This window comes from Fundulus heteroclitus, chromosome 21, assembly GCF_011125445.2.
Source record: "Fundulus heteroclitus isolate FHET01 chromosome 21, MU-UCD_Fhet_4.1, whole genome shotgun sequence".
NCBI classification, from domain to species: domain Eukaryota; kingdom Metazoa; phylum Chordata; class Actinopteri; order Cyprinodontiformes; family Fundulidae; genus Fundulus; species Fundulus heteroclitus.
The window spans coordinates 743,726-762,877 of NC_046381.1; the positions used below are offsets into that span (position 1 = coordinate 743,726).

The window sequence follows — 19,152 nt, forward strand, 5'->3', positions numbered from 1 at the left end:
AAGCCAGACACAGGCATGGGGTAACGGCGAACGCCCCGTCTACAGGACCAGAGCCTCTGACAGGTGTTCTTACGCTGCCTGTCCAAGGTTTTCACTCCTGCTGTGTGGCGAGGCATCAAAGCTGCAAAACAGCCACCCCGACACATCATTAAGAGCATTTTCTTTAATTCCCCTTTTTTGAAAATGATTCCACTGGTCGTCCTTCTGAATAAATGCTCGAGAATCTCCATTTTTAGATACGTTTTCTCAGCCGTCTGAAGGTCTTTGGATTCACACTGCAAAAACGCAACTAAAAATAAGCAAGATTTTCTTAAAATGTATGTATCTGTCCTTGATTTGAGCAGGTAAATAAGACTATCTGCCAATGGAATAAGATTTTAGCTCTTAAAATAGGAACAACTCATCTCCATCATCTTATTTCAAGTGCAGGATGTCTAATTATCTTATTTTAGGGGTCAAAATAATGCGGTACCGCGCACGTGACGTCACCGTCTCAAGAGCAACGCCCCTTTTGCCGCTTAGGTAGGGCATACAGGAGAGAACGCATACAGGAGAGAACGCACGGATAACGGATATGACCGACTTTACAGCCGTTAAACTTTTCCAAGACGATGTCCCAGGCACACGGTTTACTGGTCGCACTGTCGAAGAACACACCAACCTTCAGCTCAAACGATGGCTTGAGTTTCGATGGCTTAAAAAGACTGGAAAACTGGCCGAGTTGATCGAACGGTAAGCTTTGTTTTTTTTTTCCTGCGCGGTGATCATGGCAGCGTCGGCCGTTTTTTTGTTTGTAATCACCGTCCAGGAATGGGTATATGTTTAATGTTTGTCTCATTTGAAATGTTTTTGAGTAAGCTATCCTGGTAGCAGGGTATCATGTTAGCGCCTGCTACCATGATAGCCTATATGCGATCATGGTAGCAGGCGCTACTTTATTAACATGTCGGCCACCAAAATACTCTTACCTTGACTTGATGTCGCTGGAATTGGGTCAGGATGTTCTTCGGTTGGGCCCTTTCCTCCGACAAAATGCTTGCTACATATGTACTTGAATTTGGTAACTTTTTCCGGGTTGAACTGTTGTGTAGGCCGACCGCCCCGGTCCCAGCGCACACATTTCTCCTTGGCAGTCTTGAAGAAAACATCCTTCATATGCGGCCGATCAGCGTACCTCGAGTCGCTGTTGCACGTTCCATAGCAACAATGTTTAAAAACCATGGTCTTAGATTTGGAAAAAGCAGTCGTTTTAACGAGTAAAACCTAGGCTAACGCACGTCTCTTACAGCGAAACAACGGCGGCTTTTCCGGAGTTTGCCCCACTGCGTACCACGTGATGTGACGTCATCGTGACGTTGTGTTTCTAAAAATAGCTCGCGCGCGGTACCGCATTGTTCCATTGGCAAAAAATATCATTTACCTGCTCAAATCACGGAGAAAAACCCAAATTTTAAGAACATTTTACTTATTTTTAGATCCGTTTTTGCAGTGCAGCCGCTGGTTTTCAGCCGACGTGGATTTGGGGGACTGGGTTGGCCCGCAATGAGGGAAGATCTCTAGGCAAGGCAAGGCAAGGCAAATTTATTTATATAGCACAATTCAGTACAAAGACAATGCAAAGTGCTTTACATGATTAAAATATAGCAAAATAAAACAGAATAAAAGCAAGTAGGAATAAAATATAGATAGAAAATAGAACAAAAAAGTGGTGATTCAGTTAACTAGGACAGTTGAAGGGAATTTTAAACAAATGTGTTTTTAATCTTGATTTAAAAGAACTCAGGCTTTCCGCACTTTTACAGTTTTCTGGAAGTTTGTTCCAGATAATTGGAGCATAGGAACTAAATGCTGCTTCTCCATGTCTGGTTCTGGTTCTAGGTATGCAGAGCAGGCTGGAGTCAGAAGACCTGAGTGGTCTGGATGGTTTATACGCTGATAACAAGTCTGTGATGTATTTAGGAGCTAAGCCATTTAAGGATTTATAGACTAACAGAAGTATTTTAAAGTCTATTCTCTGAGATATAGGGAGCCAGTGTAAGGACTTTAGAACTGGGGTGATGTGCTCTACTTTCTTAGTCTTAGTGAGAACGCGGGCAGCAGCGTTCTGGATCAGCTGCAGCTGTCTGATCCACTTTTTAGGCAGACCTGTGAAAACACCGTTGCAGTAATCAATTCTACTAAAAATAAACGCATGGATTAGTTTTTCTAGATCCTGCTGAGACATCAGTCCTTTAATCCTAGAAATGTTCTTCAAGTGATAGAAAGCCGACCTTGTAACTGTCTTTAGATGCTTTTGAAGGTTCAGGTCTAAAAAGCTTCCCGCTACTCATTCTGCCAGTTTTTCAGAGACCTCGCATCCTTTTTTATAACATGTAGGAGAACATAGAAGAGCTGTAAATCAACTTTTAAACATCCAGTTTTCAGAAAGTCTCTTATTTTACACAATTTCCTTATTTTTTTGCCTTCCTACTAGACAGATTGTCTCTGTAATCTCTCCAAATTGCCTTTTATCGAGAGTTTTTCAGGCTTTCTGAGGATTCTCTTTGGGTCCATCTCAGTGCGATACCAGAATCCGTCTTGTTTCAACACCAAAACATTTGTAATGGGATATTTAGGTCCGCATTTTAACATCAGGCTTTCACAAAGACACAACCGGTTCTGATTTCTTTGGTTAAATCCATGAAATCACCAAAATTAGGGCAGTTAAACAGGCAGAGAAAAAAAAAAAAAGATTTATCTTTACAGATGGTTATTTGCTGAATCAGCATAAAGAAAATCAACTTAACAGGGTTCCTGCAGTCTTCTTTAAAAAGAAATCGACAAGATAAAAAGGTTTCCTCGTATGATTTTTACAAATCTGAGCATTGAATGCAAAGCTGTTTGAATTTCCAGAATTAAGATGATAAAATAAAACGTAGGTTTTTGTGCAACTCAAAGGTAAATCCACCAGACTCTGCTGGCTGCAGCTTCTAGAGCAGATTTCACTTAAATATTGTCACATTTTTAAGACTTTTGTTTGCTCCCACTGCAAAGTCTGGAGAATAAGTGTGAAAGGGTTTTGGAAAGCCTGTTGATCTAAACCAGGGGTTAGCAACCAACTATAGGAAATTGGTTTAAATTTTTTATTATTTAACCAACACTGCAAAAAGGGAACTAAAAGTAAGTAAAATGTTCTTGAAATGTGTGTATTTTTCCTTGATTTAAGCAGCTAAATAAGACTGTTTGCCAAAGGAATGAGTATTTTGACGGCTAAAATAAGATAATTAGACATCTTGCTCTTCAAATAAGATGATGGAGATGAATTGTTCTTATTTCAAGTGCAAAAATCTTATTCTATTGGCAAATAGTCTTCTTGACATGCTCAAATCGAGGAAAAATACACACATTTCACGAAGATTTTACTTACTTTTAGTTCCGTTTTCGCAGTGAACAGTATTTTTATGTTAAGGTTTAATGAATTTCCTTCAATAGGACATTTAATTTTTATAGCAAATGGCATCAAAATGATTAAAAGCAACCATTTGACAAAAATATACTTCATTTAGCTGTAGTAAAATATTCTACACACCATTAGTTTCTTTCCTTCTGGAAATGTTCTGCATATTTTGCAGAACTAAATGCATCCTAAAGCTAGCAATTTTAAAATATCTTTACATTTAGAAAAATTTGGACCATTTTCCCCCCCCGCAATTTTGGTCTAAAGTTTTTAAGAGCCAAAACCGAACCACATGTTGCAGACCCCTGATCTAAACCGACAAAATAGAAAACGATCGACCAAAACAATTAAGAGAGAACCAAAAATGAATCTAAATAATGTAGAACATAGAGATTCATACTCTATCTTGCTTGGATGTTATGTATTTATTTTATATTGCAAGTAGCTGTTGAATGTCTGAACTTGCAAGGAAAGACCTAAACCTAAAGGATTCTGCAGAATACTAGAACACTTAATTTTAATATTTTAGTCAATTTCTGCAGTGATATAATTTGCAGTCGATAATAAAATTATCGCCATCATTTTTCTTCGACATTCATAATTCTTCATTAGCTTTGTCTCCATCAATATCTTCTGTGTAAGGTTTGGACATCAAGAGCGGGGACGGCTTGTCTTCTGCATCTTCTGCTTCTGGCCGACGTTAGGAGGACACAAGTGGAAATAAACTAAATGCATCATTAAGCGCCGCGGACGCATGGCACAAAATCCTGCAGGATTTTGATGTTGCACAATAAAACGTCGCTCCTATTAAAAAAAAAAATAAAAAATAAAAAAGCTGAGCCAAAAACCTGAAAATGATGAGATTTATCATTTCAAAGTGGTCTAAATTCACACAAAATAGAGATTTAGGCCTCTGTGTTGGAAAGTCCTTTCTTTAGCGACCCAATTCTACGCTGGATTAAGTCTCCCAGCTCTGGATCGCTCGCGCCTCGTCTGTTATTTGAAGAGAAGAAGAAGAAGAAGCCCCCCCCACCCCCCCGCCCCACTAATGAACCTGCAGCAGCAGCGCAGGCAACAGATGAGCGCTCGCCTTTCATCAGCCATTGATTTTCAGGAGCCGTGTTTGGTGTTTGACCTCAGCCTGATCCAAAATATAAACAGTCCTCTCAGCAGAAGGAGATGACGGCAGAAGTCAAATGTGCCGTGACTCTGACCGGCAGCGGCTTGATTATTTACTTTTTCTTGTTTCCCTGGGTCCTCTGACCCCGCTGAAGGGCCTGCATAATAAAACGCTGACATACGGTCTGCGCCTCTCCTGTGACGGCTGCTCTCCGTGTACGGTGGCCCGGCCGCCCGTCCACAGGAGGCTTCGCCGTGTTTCCTTTCTGATGCACGGCTCAAAGTGGGAAGGCATTATTTATTCATGCCTTTGTTGTGCTGATTTCCTTGGCGAGTCGTTTTTTTGTTTTTTTTTCAGGCAGATCACGGCTAACTCGGGCTGAGTCGTTCTCTGCAGAGTGAAACACGTGCGTGAGCGCAAACGTTAAGGAGGCGTCCTCCATCTTGGTTATGTTGTTGTTGTCTGACTCAGACCCTCACTGCAAAAACAGAACTAAAAATAAGTAAAATCTTCTTGAAATTACTGTATTTGTCCTTGATTTGAGCAGGTAAATAAGACTATTTGCCAATGGAATGAGATTTTTCCACTTAAAATAGGAACAATTCATCTCCATCATCTTATTTCAAGTGCAGGATGTCTAATTATCTTATTTTAGGGGTACAAATACTCATTCCATTGGCAAATAGTCTAATTTACTGGCTCAAATCGAGGACAAATAGACTAACTTTAAGAACATTTTACTTGTTTTTAGATCCGTTTTTGCAGTGCTCTGTTAGACTTTACCAGAACATGAAGCATTTCTACCAGAATATGATTACTTTAGCGCATGCCTAGTTATACATGTGTTTATTTCCTTTGTGTCTACACTGCAAAAAGGGAACTAAAAGTAAGTGAAATGTTCTTGAAATCAGTGTATTTTTCCTTGATTAGAGCAGGTAAAAAACACTATTTGCCAATAGAATGAGATTTTCACACTTAAAATAGGAACAATTCATCTCCATCATCTTATTTCAAGTGTAGGATATCTAATTATATTATTTTAGGTGTAGAAATACTCATTCCATTGGCAAATAGTCTTATTTAGCTCCTTTAAATCAAAGTAAAATACACTAATTTCAATAAATTTTTACTTACTTTTAGATCCCTTTTGTCAGTGTATTGACCCGACATAGAGGCAAAAAAAGCCAAATTTGACATAATTTCATCCAAAACTCATAAAATGCACTGCAAAAATTAATCTAAAAATAAGTGAAATTTTCTTAAAATGTGTGTTTTTGTCCCAGATTTGCGCAGGTAAATAATAGTATTTGCCAATGGAATGAGTATTTTTAACCCTTAAAATAAGATAATTAGACATACTGCACTTGAAATAAGATGATGGAGATGAGTTGTTCCTATACACTGCAAAAAGAGAACTAAAAATAAGTAGAATTTTCTTGAAATGAGTGTATTTGCCCTTGATTTGAGCAGGTAAATAAGATTATCTGCCAATGGAATGAGTATTTTTACCCCTAAAATAAGATAATTAGATGTACAGCACTTGAAATAAGATGATGGCGATGAATTGTCCCTATTTTAAGTGCAAAAATCTTATTCCATTGGCAAATAATCTTATTTACCTGCTCAAATCAAGGAAAAATACACTCATTTCAACAAAATTCTACTTATTTTTAGTTCTCTTTTTGCAGTGTATTAAGTGTAAAAATCTTATTCCATTGGCAGATCTCTGTAATATCCTGGATGAGGTTTAGATTAAACAGGAAAACAAAAGTGGATTCAGGTCCTGTTCTTCCTAATTTAGAGCAGAGAAGCGAAGGCAGGCCTGTTTGCCTCCTTTTTTTTCTCCTGCCACGTTTTGGTTTCATGCCGCGTAAAGGTTGCAGCGTGTTGCGTGGCGCGCCAGCCTGTCAGGGGGAAACTGGGGGTGAGACCAAAGAAGCCTCTGAGGGTGACAGGAGTGGCGTTTCTGTGGAACCGGGCCGATCAATAATTGACTGGCTGGGTTTCTCTGGCAGGAAGCGCTTCAGAAGATCCGGCAGAAGAACACGATGCGGCGCGAGGTGACGGTGGAGCTCAGCAGCCAGGGCTTCTGGAAAACCGGCATCCGCTCCGACGTCTGTCAGGTAAATACCCCTCTGGGGAGTTCACCTTTTTTTTTTTTTAAATAAGTGATAGATGTGTTAAGAGATCCACAGGCACACAGCAGCACCTTTTTAAGTCATCCTTTAATCACGACTTAGACGTGAAAGTTGCCGCAACGTTGAAGAATAAAAAGCCTCAGAGTTCTGAAGTCTGTTCTTAAAATAACAGAAGTCGTCAGCTGATTAGAAAAATTCCTTCATTAGGACCGAATTCTCTCCTGACTGAACTTTTCTAGTGACACATGAAGGCGTTTTGGGACTAAATGAACTTGTTTTAGCTCCTTTTTCTACTTTCTTTTGTCAGAAACCTCACACAGAAGTCATTTTTAGTTTCCTACTTGTTGGCTTCTTTAATGATACGCATATTTAATTAGCTCCTTAACGACGATTGACCATAAAAGTCCTGGCAGATATGTGAGAAGACTGAACAATAAAACTGATTTTGAAAGGAGCTTCCGTCAAGCGTTGGTTTAAGATGTTCCTACGATGTGAACCCAGGTTGGTGCGGCTGTTTTTTACTTTTAACAGCGTTGTCTGTCGGTTGAGATCCACGGGATATTTGGTAACTTATGAAGGCGTTTCTACCCTTTTTTGAAATGTTACGTTGTTTTATTTCCAGCCACAGCCTTAAATAAAAGTATTTTATCTGGGTTTTTTTAATTTGACAGATCAACATAAAGTTGTGCCTAATTATGAAGTGACAGGAAAATGATACTGTTCTGTGTAGAACCGCCTTTTAACTGCAGTTACAGGACTTTTAACCTTTTTTTCTTTCTTTTTTTACCTCTATAAACTAAAATGCATCTTTTTTTTTTTTTTTTTTGTATATACTTTCTCCGGCATGTTCGAAATAAAGATATCAATTCAATTCAATATTTTCCTTTGTGGAAAAGACCTAAATTTCACACCAGATTGACGGAAAGCGTCCGTGAATTTCAGACTTTGTTCTGGACTTTGATTAGGCCATTTCAACACATAATGAGCTGTAATCAGAATCGGCGTTAATTGCCGAGTTTCTGCACAGAAGCAAGGAGTTTGACTTCCTGTTTTTAATGAATATTTTCTATATAAACATATCACTGCAAAAACGGAACTAAAAATAAGTAAAATGTTCTTAAAATTAGTGTATTTGTCCTTGATTTGAGCAGGTAAATAAGATGATTTGCCAATGGAATAGGATTTTTGCACTTAAAATAGGAACAATTCATCTCCATCATCTTATTTCAAGTGCAGGATGTCTAATTATGTTATTTTAGGGGTCAAAATACTCATTCCATTGACAGATAATCTTATTTACCTGCTCAAATCAAGGAGAAATACACAACCCTGTCATCCCTAACCTCCTACATTTGAGGAAATCACGGTAACTCCCTCCAGCTGAGTAGCAATAAAACGCACCAGTCATTCCTCCCTCCTCCTCAGGCACAAACCTGGGAGTTCGATCTGACCCCCACCTGACCTTCAACGCCCTCGTAAAACATCTGTGCAGAACCTCATCCCACCATCTCGGCGATATTTCAACGCTCCGTCCCACACCTTCCCTCCCAGCAGCAGAATAAGTCCCTGCAGTCATTTCCTCAAGGCTGGACCACTTTAACGGGCTCCTTTGTCGGGAAACCTGGCAAAACCATGCAGAAGCGGCAAAACGGCGCTGCCAGGGTCCTGATGAGAGCCCACATCACCCCCCCCCCCCCCCCCATCCCTCAGTCACTGCTCTGGCTCCCTGTCTCATCCCAGATCAACGATAAAATTCTGCTACTCACCCATAAATGCATCCACAACGTCCCCAGAACCAGGCAGTCCCCCGTTGGAGGCCGAGCCTCTGGACCGGCCTCCCGACTCAGCAGAGGGTCGTTCACAGCTTTGACTCTTTTAAAAACTAGGAAACTTTGAAAACTTTTTTTTTCATTCAAAAATGCCTATAAACGGTAACCACACACTGTTTTTAATTGAGTATATTTTTAATTCCCATTACCTTGTTTTTAAGTTCTTTTAACTCTGCAGTACTTTGAGATCTTGCCAGGGCAGTCAAAAGTAGCCGGTCACCGGCGGCAAATCGCCGTCTATAGCAGCTTTTGCCGCCGCCTACTTTTCCCCGATTATATAATGGAGCGTTCTGGTTGAGCGTGCACGAACCAATCCGAGCTCAACTCTGAAAAACTGTTTTTGCACGACGCTCGTGGAGAAACAGCCAAGCGAGCGCACAGCACAGCTGGTGTTGAGCATGGAATGAGCAGGTCGAGCGCGCGAGCCGAGAAAAAAACCGAGCGCACGCGAGACCGGTTTTGAGCACGCGCGTTTTGTATCACTGCGCGCTCGGAAGTTAGTAAAGAAGTTAGTAAATTGTCATATTCAGTAAATTGTCATAATCTGATCTGTTTTATATAGTGCTGGTAATTCAAATTCAACAAATTTTATGCAAATTTGTTCAAAACGTTAAAACATGATGATAACATGTAGCAGGCCACATAGTGTGTGGCCTGCTACTGTAAAAAAGTTTGACTGCCCTGTCTTGCTGATAAAAAATGCGTTAGAAATTACTTTTATTATTTTCCTAAGAAAAATGAAAATGTTTTTGTAAATGTGTATGTAGCCTTTTTTTAAAAAGACAAACAATTGGTTGGATTGGTAAAAATGAGCATTTGTACCAACACAAGTCCTAATTGGTGTCGATTGATCTGGATTGACGCCACTTTATAAGTTCAAGACTATAAAGCGAACCTTCGTGCGCAGATACCAGAGTCACAGAGCAGCGCACTGTTTATGGAAGTAATGGTGAAGTTTTTCAAAGGTAAAAAAAAATACAGATACCGGCCGGTATCTCTCCTTGTTATTATTAGAAAGCTGTTGACTAACGGGAGCCGATAATATTAAAACCACATTATAGCGAGACCAAGTGAGGTAAGAAATAAGCAGCACATCTATTAATAACTTCAATGGAGCGCTAGCTGCTGCTTCTGTGTGTGGATGTGTAGCGAGAGCCAGGAGAGTGACGTAAAAGACGGATAAAATGCGACATGACTGTTCAGACTGCAGACGCTTTGGAAAAAAAAAACCCCGATACGTATCTGAATTAGTACCACATATGAAAATGGCACAGATCAGATTTTAGGATGAAAAGATCGGAACTGTGCCGTTCACACTGCAGTGAAAAACGTAGCCTAAAAGTGTCCTTAAAAAACAATGTGTTACATTCAGCAGTTTTAAATCCAAGTTTCTCTCTAACTGGTTCTATCCGGATGGAGGAGAAAACTTAATAGATTTCTCTTCAAGTTCAGTTCGCACATTGGGTACAGAAAGTAAAAATACATTTTCACAACGACCTCAACGTTTATGTGGGCAAACAGACACAAAATGAAACAGTCCAAGTTTGGCCTCCTAAATAAAAGCGTGCCGTCCCCCAACCCGTGCATTTAACGTACAATAATGTGTGGAACCTTTTAAAGCTGTTATGAGTCTTAAAGATTCATGATAAACACATTTTCCAGTGAATGCCGGGACTTAAGCGAAGCATACATTGATAAAACGTCACTATATGATGATGGCATGATCTGATCCTAAAATAAAACCCCAATTTTTAATTTCAAATTTGTCACCAATGGATAAACATAGAGGGAAAAGGATAAGGGTTCATTACTAGAAAATATTAAATACAGGGTTCCCACGGGTCCTTGAAATCCTTGAAAGTTTGTGAATCTGAAAAAATAAATTCAAGGCCCTTGAAAGTTCTTGAAAACAGCCAAAAAAAAAACTTGTCCTTGAAAGTCCTTGAATTTTTTTGTAGGGTTGAAAGTTCACACGGATGACGACTCGTGTGTAATTATTTTACTACCACACGATCTTTTAAAGTTATGTTGACTCCGCAGACTTTTAATTTGCAAAAGTACGTTCGCTCTTCTTCGTTAGTTGCTAGGCTACGGTTTAGGCCTACGTGCGTCCAATAGGTTACATTCACGCAGTGTTGCCAACTCAGCGACTTTGTCGCTATATTTAGCGACTTTTCAGAGTCAAAGTCAAAAACTAGCTTAATCAAAGATGAAAGTAAGTGAAACAAATTGATATAATTCTGAACATCTCAATGATGCACTTTTTTCCATAAAATTCCATGAAACGGTAGACTAATGTACATCTTATATGTAATGTAGTATGGCATAGCCATGTACTGGATATAAATGTAGGCTATGAATATGATCAATATCAATGTAGGCTATAAGTTAAGTCCACTTTCTTGCATTGCTTCTGACCCAACAACTTCTATGCCGTTTAGTCTTTTATTGAATTTGCATTGTATTAAAATATGATAACCTATTCAGCTATCACAGTAGGTAAATGCAGCCACGTGTGGTTCTTGAATTTGAGGAAATTGGTCCTGGAAAGTCATTGAAAGGTCCTTGAATTTGATGTTCACCAAGGTGTGGGAACCCTGTAAATACTGAAGTTCTGACTGACTCGAGGGACACGGTGGTGGCAGCATCATGCTCAAGGGACACGAATGCTGGTCACAGTTGAAAGGGGTGTGAATACTTTTGCGAGCCGCTGTATATCCCAATGAAGACGATAAAAAAGTTGTTTTGATCCACATCCGATTCTAAACCGCTTTACGTACGGAAAGCCGACACTTCAGACCTTGTTTGGGTGCATTTTCCGCCGTCTGCGTCCGTCTTGCTTCATTGCAGCTTTGATTCTTTTCCGCTCTTTAATATAACCTCAGAACGTACAGAGTTGCCGTTCTGTCTCCGCTAATAAAAAGGTGACTGATGGGGAATGAAAGCTGAAATTCAAAGTAAAACAAAAAAAAAAAAAAAAAGAGAGAGAGAGAAAAGCTCTCCGATCATGCTTCCCGAACATCCTGGTGTCTGCGGCTCCACTCAGGCAGACGCTGTCAGAAACTTCTCCTCTGATCTCGCCTCCATCGCTGCGCCGCTCCTCCGTTTGGGTGTCAGACTCCGTACGAGCAAAGTGGACCCCCGCCGAGCCGCAGCACTTAAACCGTTCATCACGTAACGACTCCAACCTGACACTTTATTTACACGCAGCCCCCACCAACAACACAAACCCAACGGGACGGGAATTTATTTTTATCTTTACTGCCCCGGGGTGTGTGTGGGGGGGGGGAACGTTTCAGGTCACGTTCAGTTACATGTATGCCGGTAATTTAGCAGACCTAACCTGTCGTGCAATTATACACTGTTTAAAGTTCTTTAATGTTTATTAAATAACTCTCTGTTGGGTATTGTCCAGTGAATATCAGCTCTTAAGTTGATATCAGGACAATAGTTGAAAGGAATGATACGAGCATTGGCAATCTTTTAACAGCACACTCACACATAGAATAAATCAGTGACAACTTCACAAGTTCAAGAATTTATTAACGGAAATAAAATTAACATCCAGAGAACATCACTACTGAATGCCGTTTATCTGAATTAACACTATATTTCAATCAATAAATCCTCTCTGCTAGGCTAGTGAAACTTAACTAAACTACTAAGCAAAATGAAGATAAAAAGGAAGCTAAGGAACTATTTACATGCAAAAGAAACAAAAGAAAAAACAAAAGTGGTTTATCATAATCAGAATAATTCAGTGAATCCTGTCCACTGCAGATCTGACTTAAAGAACATGGAATGGAGTTAAATTAGCTTAACTACTTTAGAAAAACATTTGGCATGTTTTCAATCCATTCACAATGCAAATCCTGAGTAAACAAAACGTTATTTGATGAAATAATATTTTGTTTGAATTAAAGAACCAAAGTTCATCTTAAAGAATGTGAACTGAGGTTAAATTAGCTTAACTAATTTAGAATAACATTTGGTATGTGTTTCAACCCATTCACAATGCAAATCCCGAGTTACACAAAACATTATTTGAGGAAATAACATTTTAAAGAATTATTTACTCGGTGAGAATCTGTAAACTTTAAGAACGCTCGATATTATTAATGCAATTCTACCTCCGGGAGCTAGGGGTCGCTGTAGCTATGGGGTTCGCTAATATCGGCTAATCTAAAGTTATACAAAATGTCTTTAAATTAACATTAATACTCCATATTAATGCGGTAATAATGCTAATAGCACTATCGAACGATGGCGGAGCGAAACGAACAAGCCATATGTTTGAAACGACCGTATTTGAATAACTGGGAATCGGAAGTTACCAGAAGCTAATAGCCATTTTGGCTAGTGGATTTTCGGCGCTAACTTCAAAGACTACAGCTTTATTTTTAGTCATATTGAGAGAGCCAGATAACATAAACATTAATATCCCATCAATGTATGAAACCCCTGTGGCGATAACGTTTATTATAACCACGAAAACACACTCTGATCATATCGGCAATGGCCTGATACAGAATGTTAGCATGAGCCATGTCCGTTAGCTCTTTGTGTTTAAAACACCATGTAAATGCATTACACAAACATTTCTAAATGAGCCTCAATCCTGCCAGAACTGTCGGTGTCTCGTGTGAGTTTGGTCCACTTTGGCTATTCAAGGAAGAGAGCAGGGTAAAGCGACATTGTGTTTCAGCAGCGGGCTAGCCTGCAGCGTGCTAGCCTGCAGCGGGCTAGCCTGCAGCGGGCTAGCCTGCAGCGGGCTAGCCTGCAGCCTAGCCTGCAGCAGACATGTTGCCATGAGCTAGCCGAATTGTGGTCGGGATCGGCGGCCTGGGCCGACGTCCGGCATGTAGTCTCTGAGTTCTCAGCTTCCCTGGTGAGGGTAGGCGACAAACAAATAAGCAAAGTGGCAAATCGCCAGTCTGTCGCAAGGCAACACAGAGACAAACAGGACAAACAACTATTCACGCACACACTCACACCTAAGGACAATTTAGAGAAGCCAATTAACCTAACAGTCATGTTTTTGGACTGTTAGGTTAATTGGCCTAACAATTAAAGCCGGAGTACCCGGAGAGAACCCACGCATACAGATGCACTTTTGGAGAGACTAAAGGTCCATTCATACCCTACGTTTGGCCTACACGTCCGTATTTCTGTCCGTACGTTCTATCCGTTGACTCCTTCATACCTCCGTCCGTTGAGGTGCGCAATAACCAATATTTTCTCTAGGTGGCAGTGCTGGGCGCCAATAATTCGTCAAACATGGTAACGGTCCAAGACGTGATTTTTTTGTATTTGCTCCGTAAGTAAACTTTTTGTTTGTCCCTGTGCCCCGGACACGACACATCATATATGAGTGGGTAGTTGCGGACAAGCTCAGCAAGTCGTTCCTCGAATCCCGCCATTGTTTAAAGCCCAGAATTATAACCTCCTTCGTGTTTTTTGTTGACATTTTGTACTACAAACTCAATAGCACCCCCACCTTTTCCGGTAGTATTGCTCCGTATTGATCCGTTTCGTCCGTAATCGTAAGCTCCCAATTTTCGCGTCAAAATACGGACGAAATCGACAGTTTGAACGTATGAAACACTCCACACGTATCCGTATCCGTCTTTTACGTGAGGTATGAATGGGCCTTAAGTCACGTGTAGACCTGTACCTCTCTACCTAATATTCGAAAACTCACATTCTAATCAAAAATATAAACAATATATTTTCATCTTACTTGTGAAAAGTTATCCCTCGAGCCCTGACGTAGATAGTCCTACGATTTAAACAAAAATAAGCCGCACAGTAATGAGGAATCGTTAGTGTGTTCAGCTTGAATCAGAATCAGGCTTAGGTACCAGGTCGACCTCCCCAAGATGGTGGCCGTAATTTCTGCGCAAGGAACCCTGCTGAGAGGGGAGGTCCTTTGTGTCTGTGAGGGTCCCAAAATCCTGTTGCTTCCAATCTGATTTTATTGTTCTCATCAGGGCTCAATGACACTACAGTGATGAAACGGCCGCAACGTTTCTGCGCTTTAATTCAGCGTCCGTTCTGCTAATTCTAGCCATTCTAGTTATTCAGCGTGGCATCGCTGTCTGCGGCGGAGACGGCCCTCAGCTGATCCTCCCGCTCACGTTCGGCGAGCAGTGACAGAAAGTTGTAGCCTCACGAGCCAGACCCCTCAGCCGGCGAGGTCCGCCGCGGAAAGAATCCCATCCATAATTGCTGTCCAATTATATTTGCTTCAAGCTGTACCGCCACGACTAATTGCTTCATGAATAATTTCAGCGGGAGCCGCGGCGCTGCACTCCGAGCGCTGCGTGACACGGACGTGAGACGCCCGCTAAAAGTGACCCCTGATTTCTTCATTTTGAAAGCCGTGGGGTCTTTTCAGGAGCGGCCATCCACCATGCCAAGGTTTTGTTATTTTTCTTCCATCTTTTCAGGCCTAAAAAGGTTTATTTTTTTATTTACTTGAGTAATTTTTTACTATTTTCTCCCCCCACTTTCCCCCCCCACTATTTATCACATCAGTTTGAAGGCCATCAAGTGTCCAAAACACGTTTTTAGAAAAACAGGTCATTTTTTTTTTTTTTTTTTTACTCTCCCTCCTGCATTAGTGAACAGGCTGCTCGGTAAGCAATGGCCTTCTTATTCCGCCTAAATAAACAAATGTTGTGAACATTCGGGGGATAACAAGCAGCAGATATGACCACGAAATGAGCGAAATTATCAAATGGAGGAAACTTCAGTAATTCTCCACGGAAATCCAGCCAGCTTTCAATTAATTACGGCGCTTGAAATAATAAACGTCCTTCTCCCGTCTTAGTTGTGTCTCTTATAATTAGAGTGAGTTTAGGGGGGAAAACGTGGAGAAAAGGGAACCGTTGCTGGTTTTCGGGTTAGACCAGCTTTGTGTTTGGGGAATAAGAGCTACAGATTAAATACAGCATTTAACAAAATCAGACAAATTAGCGTCTCCTGAAACTATTATTGGATTTGCTTTGAAGACGAGGAAGCTGAAAGTCCAGTTAAAAACCATTTTATTGACATAGACTTTTCAAAAAAGGGATTTAATTCTTACAATCTGACATTAAAAATGTAAAAGTCCGGAGTTATATGGATAAAAATAATTTCTGTGCCAGAATGAGAGATTTTCTTTAAATGACTTCCTTCAGGGCTGAAGCGGGCGGCTTCTTGTACTATAAACGTCGTTGGAACACGATGGAACATGTCGTTATTGACTAAAGGTGTATCCATGCTTTCAGTGCTCAGAACCAGACGAGATTTCAACAATACTGACAAACGAGGGAAGAAAAATCATCTTTCTCAGTCATCAAGTATAGATTTCCTAAATTAGGTTAATGTTTTAGTAATTCAGTTCAGGTTTTGACTTGTAAAACCGGATCTACACTGCAAAAATGGATCTAAAAATGAGTAAAATTTTCTTAAAATGTGTGTTTCTTTCCCATATTTGAGCAGGTAAATAATATTATCTGCCAATGGAACGAGTATTTTTACCCCTAAAATAAGATAATTAGACATCCTGCACTTGAAATAAGATGATGGAGATGAATTGTTTCTATTTTAAGTGCAAAACTCTTATTCCATCGGGAAATCATCTTATTTTCCTGCTCAAATCAAGGACAGATACACTAATTTTAATACAATTTTACTCACTTTTAGTTCCGTTTTTGCAGTGTACACTGCAAAAATGGAACTAAAAGTGAGTAAAATGTTCTTGAAATTCCTTAATTTGAGCAGGAAAGTAAGATTATTTGCTAATGGAACGGGATTTTTGCACTTAAGATAGGAACAATTCATCTCCGTCTTATTTCAATTGCAGTGTATCTAATAATCTTATTAGATACACTGAACACTCGTCCCATTGGCAAATAATTTACCTGTTAAAATCAAGGACAAATGCACTAATTTCAAAAATTTTTTTACTTATTTTTAGTTGTGTTTTTGCATTGTGCAGCAAATGTACAAACACATGCTGCAATTAAAGCCGTGACTTTGATGTATCGTTACTTTTTGGAGTAGTTTTGGTTTGTTTAAAGGCCACTTTTCACTCTTTAGACTAATAAAAGTGTCAAGTTAAGCATTTTTAAAGCTCAAAACTTCTTCAAAAATAAACATGCTTGTATAGCTTTTTGACTATTTATATAAATATTTATGTATTTTTGCCCTCTTCCCATAAGAACACCTGTTTTTTCTTCTTCTTCTTCTTTTTCTGACTGTGGGGGGAAATAAAACGTGTCCAGAGGATCTAAACATGATTGGTGAAGGTAAATCAGAGCTTCCCCACCTTGTTAATTACCAGAGCCTCAGCGCTAACAAGCCGTCACAGTCTCTCCTCTCTATGTACACACACACACACACACACACACACACACACACACACACACACACACACACACACACACACACACACACACACACACACACACACACACACACACACACTTTGTCCTCAGTCATCAGAATAGGTCAGGAGCTGCCCGAATTTGTTTAATTGGCTGCTTAACAAGGCCCGGGGACCGTGTCACCGCGGCCCCCGTCACGGCCCCGGGGCCCCGTGGCGTCGCCGCTCGTCCCCGCCAGGAGCAGCGCTAATTAAAACCCGCGGCGGCGCTCCCTCGCCTCCTGGCGGCTGGCGGCGGGGTTAATGCGTGTGCGCTGGAGGGGCCTCCCGGTAGCGGCTCCAGGAGACGGCCCTCCTAAAAACCACTGATCAGGCCTGAAACCTGGGAGTAGTGATGGACTCAGACCTGAACCTTCAAAAGCATCTAAAGACAGTTACAAGGTCGGCTTTCTATCACCTGAGGAACATTTCTAGGATTAAAGGACTGATGTCTCAGCAGGATCTGGAAAAACTAATCCATGCGTTTATTTTTAGTAGAATTGATCACTGCAACGGTGTTTTCACAGGTCTGCCTAAAAAGTGTATCAGACAGCTGCAGCTGATCCAGAACCTGCACTGCAAAAACAGAACTAAAAATGAGTCAAATCTTCTTGAAATTAGTGTATTTGTCCTTGATTTGAGCAGGTAAATAAGATGCTCTGCCAATGGAATGAGCATTTTAACCCCTAAAATAAGATAATTAGATATACTGCTCTCTAAATAAGATGATGGAGATGAGTTGTTCCTATTTCAAGTGCAAAAATCTTATTCCACTGGCAAATCATCTTACTTACATGCTCAAATCAAGGACAAAGACACTAATTTCGAGAAAAATTCTACTTATTTGTAGTTTCGTTTTTGCAGTGTGCTGTCCGCGTCCTCACTAAGACTAAGAACGTAGAGAACATCACCCCAGTTCTAAAGTCCTTCCATGGCTCCCTGTATCTCAGAGAATAGACTTTAAAATACTTCTGTTAGTCTATAAATCCCTGAATTAGCACCTAAATACATCACAGACTTGTTATCAGTGTATCAACCCTCCAGACCACTCAGGTCTTCTGGCTCCAGCCTGCTCTGCAGAACCAGAACCAGAACCAAACATGGAGAAGCAGCATTTAGTTCCTATGCTCCACTTATCTGGAACAAACTTCCAGAAAATTGTAAAAGTGCTGAAATCCTGAGTTCCTTTAAATCAAGATTAAAAACACATTTGTTTAGGATTGACTTCAACTGTTCTAGTTAAACTGAATCACCACTTTTTTGTTCTAATTTCTATCTACATTTTATTCCTACTTGCTTTTATTCTGTTTTAATTTGCTATATTTTAATCATGTAAAGCACTTTGCATTGTCCCTGTACTGAATTGTGCGATATAAATAAATTTGCCTTGCCTTGCCTTGCCTCCTCTCTCCACAGCCGTCGCTACTTTTCCTCCGCTCCTGCTGAAACTTTTGCGGCCTTGGCGTGCGATGGGGGGGTCAGGAGGGCGTGCGTCGGGCTGTCCTGTCCAAACGGGAATCTCTCCTCTCCCCTTCCTCTTGTCGTTCCCTCTCGACACTCCAGCGATTGGCTTTTTGATTATTTCATCTCTCTGTTGCAGAGCCCCCTCTTAATAAATAATGGCCGGCTGATTGATTTCTCCCCTCTCATTCTTCTGTCATACCAGACATGATCTCACCTTCTCTTTTTTTTTTTTTTTCTCCCCCCCCCCTAACAGCACGCCATGATGCTCCCGGTTCTCACCCATCACATCCGATACCACCAGTGCCTGATGCACCTGGACAAGCTCATCGGCTACGTCTTCACGGACCGCTGCCTCCTGCAGGTGAGCCGCGGCTGCATTATTCACAGGCTGATAACCAACGTGATAAATAAGGTTAGGTAAATCCTCGCCAACTTTGTGCTGGAGCTTGTTAAGGAGGAGGAGGGGGGAGGAATCCTCTCTTTTTTTTTTTTTTTTTTCCTTTTTTTTCCCTTCTTTTTTTTCTTCCTTTTTTTTCTTCCTTTTTTTCCCTTTTTTTTTCCTTTTTTTTCTTTTTTTTTTTTCCTTTTTTTTTTCCTTTTTTTTTTCCTTTTTTTTTTCCTTTTTTTTTTCCTTTTTTTTTTTCCTTTTTTTTTTTTCTCCTCTCATTACTGCAGCCGATCCACCTCTGCAGGGATTGCTGGGTAGGAACCAGGGGGCTCGGGAGTCCGAGACACAGAGTGACTGGCCTGAGTTT

The 19,152-nt window shown here is 40.5% G+C and overlaps 1 protein-coding gene across 1 annotated transcript in view; it reads left to right on the plus strand.

Moving 5' to 3' along the window:
* Positions 1-19,152, plus strand: part of drosha (drosha ribonuclease III) — a 210,356-nt gene that overhangs the window by 48,152 nt on the left and 143,052 nt on the right. The window contains exons 16-17 of the mRNA XM_036125221.1: positions 6,572-6,679; positions 18,651-18,758. Of these exons, the coding sequence (XP_035981114.1) occupies positions 6,572-6,679; positions 18,651-18,758 (216 nt within the window). The remainder of the gene's footprint in view (positions 1-6,571; positions 6,680-18,650; positions 18,759-19,152) is intronic.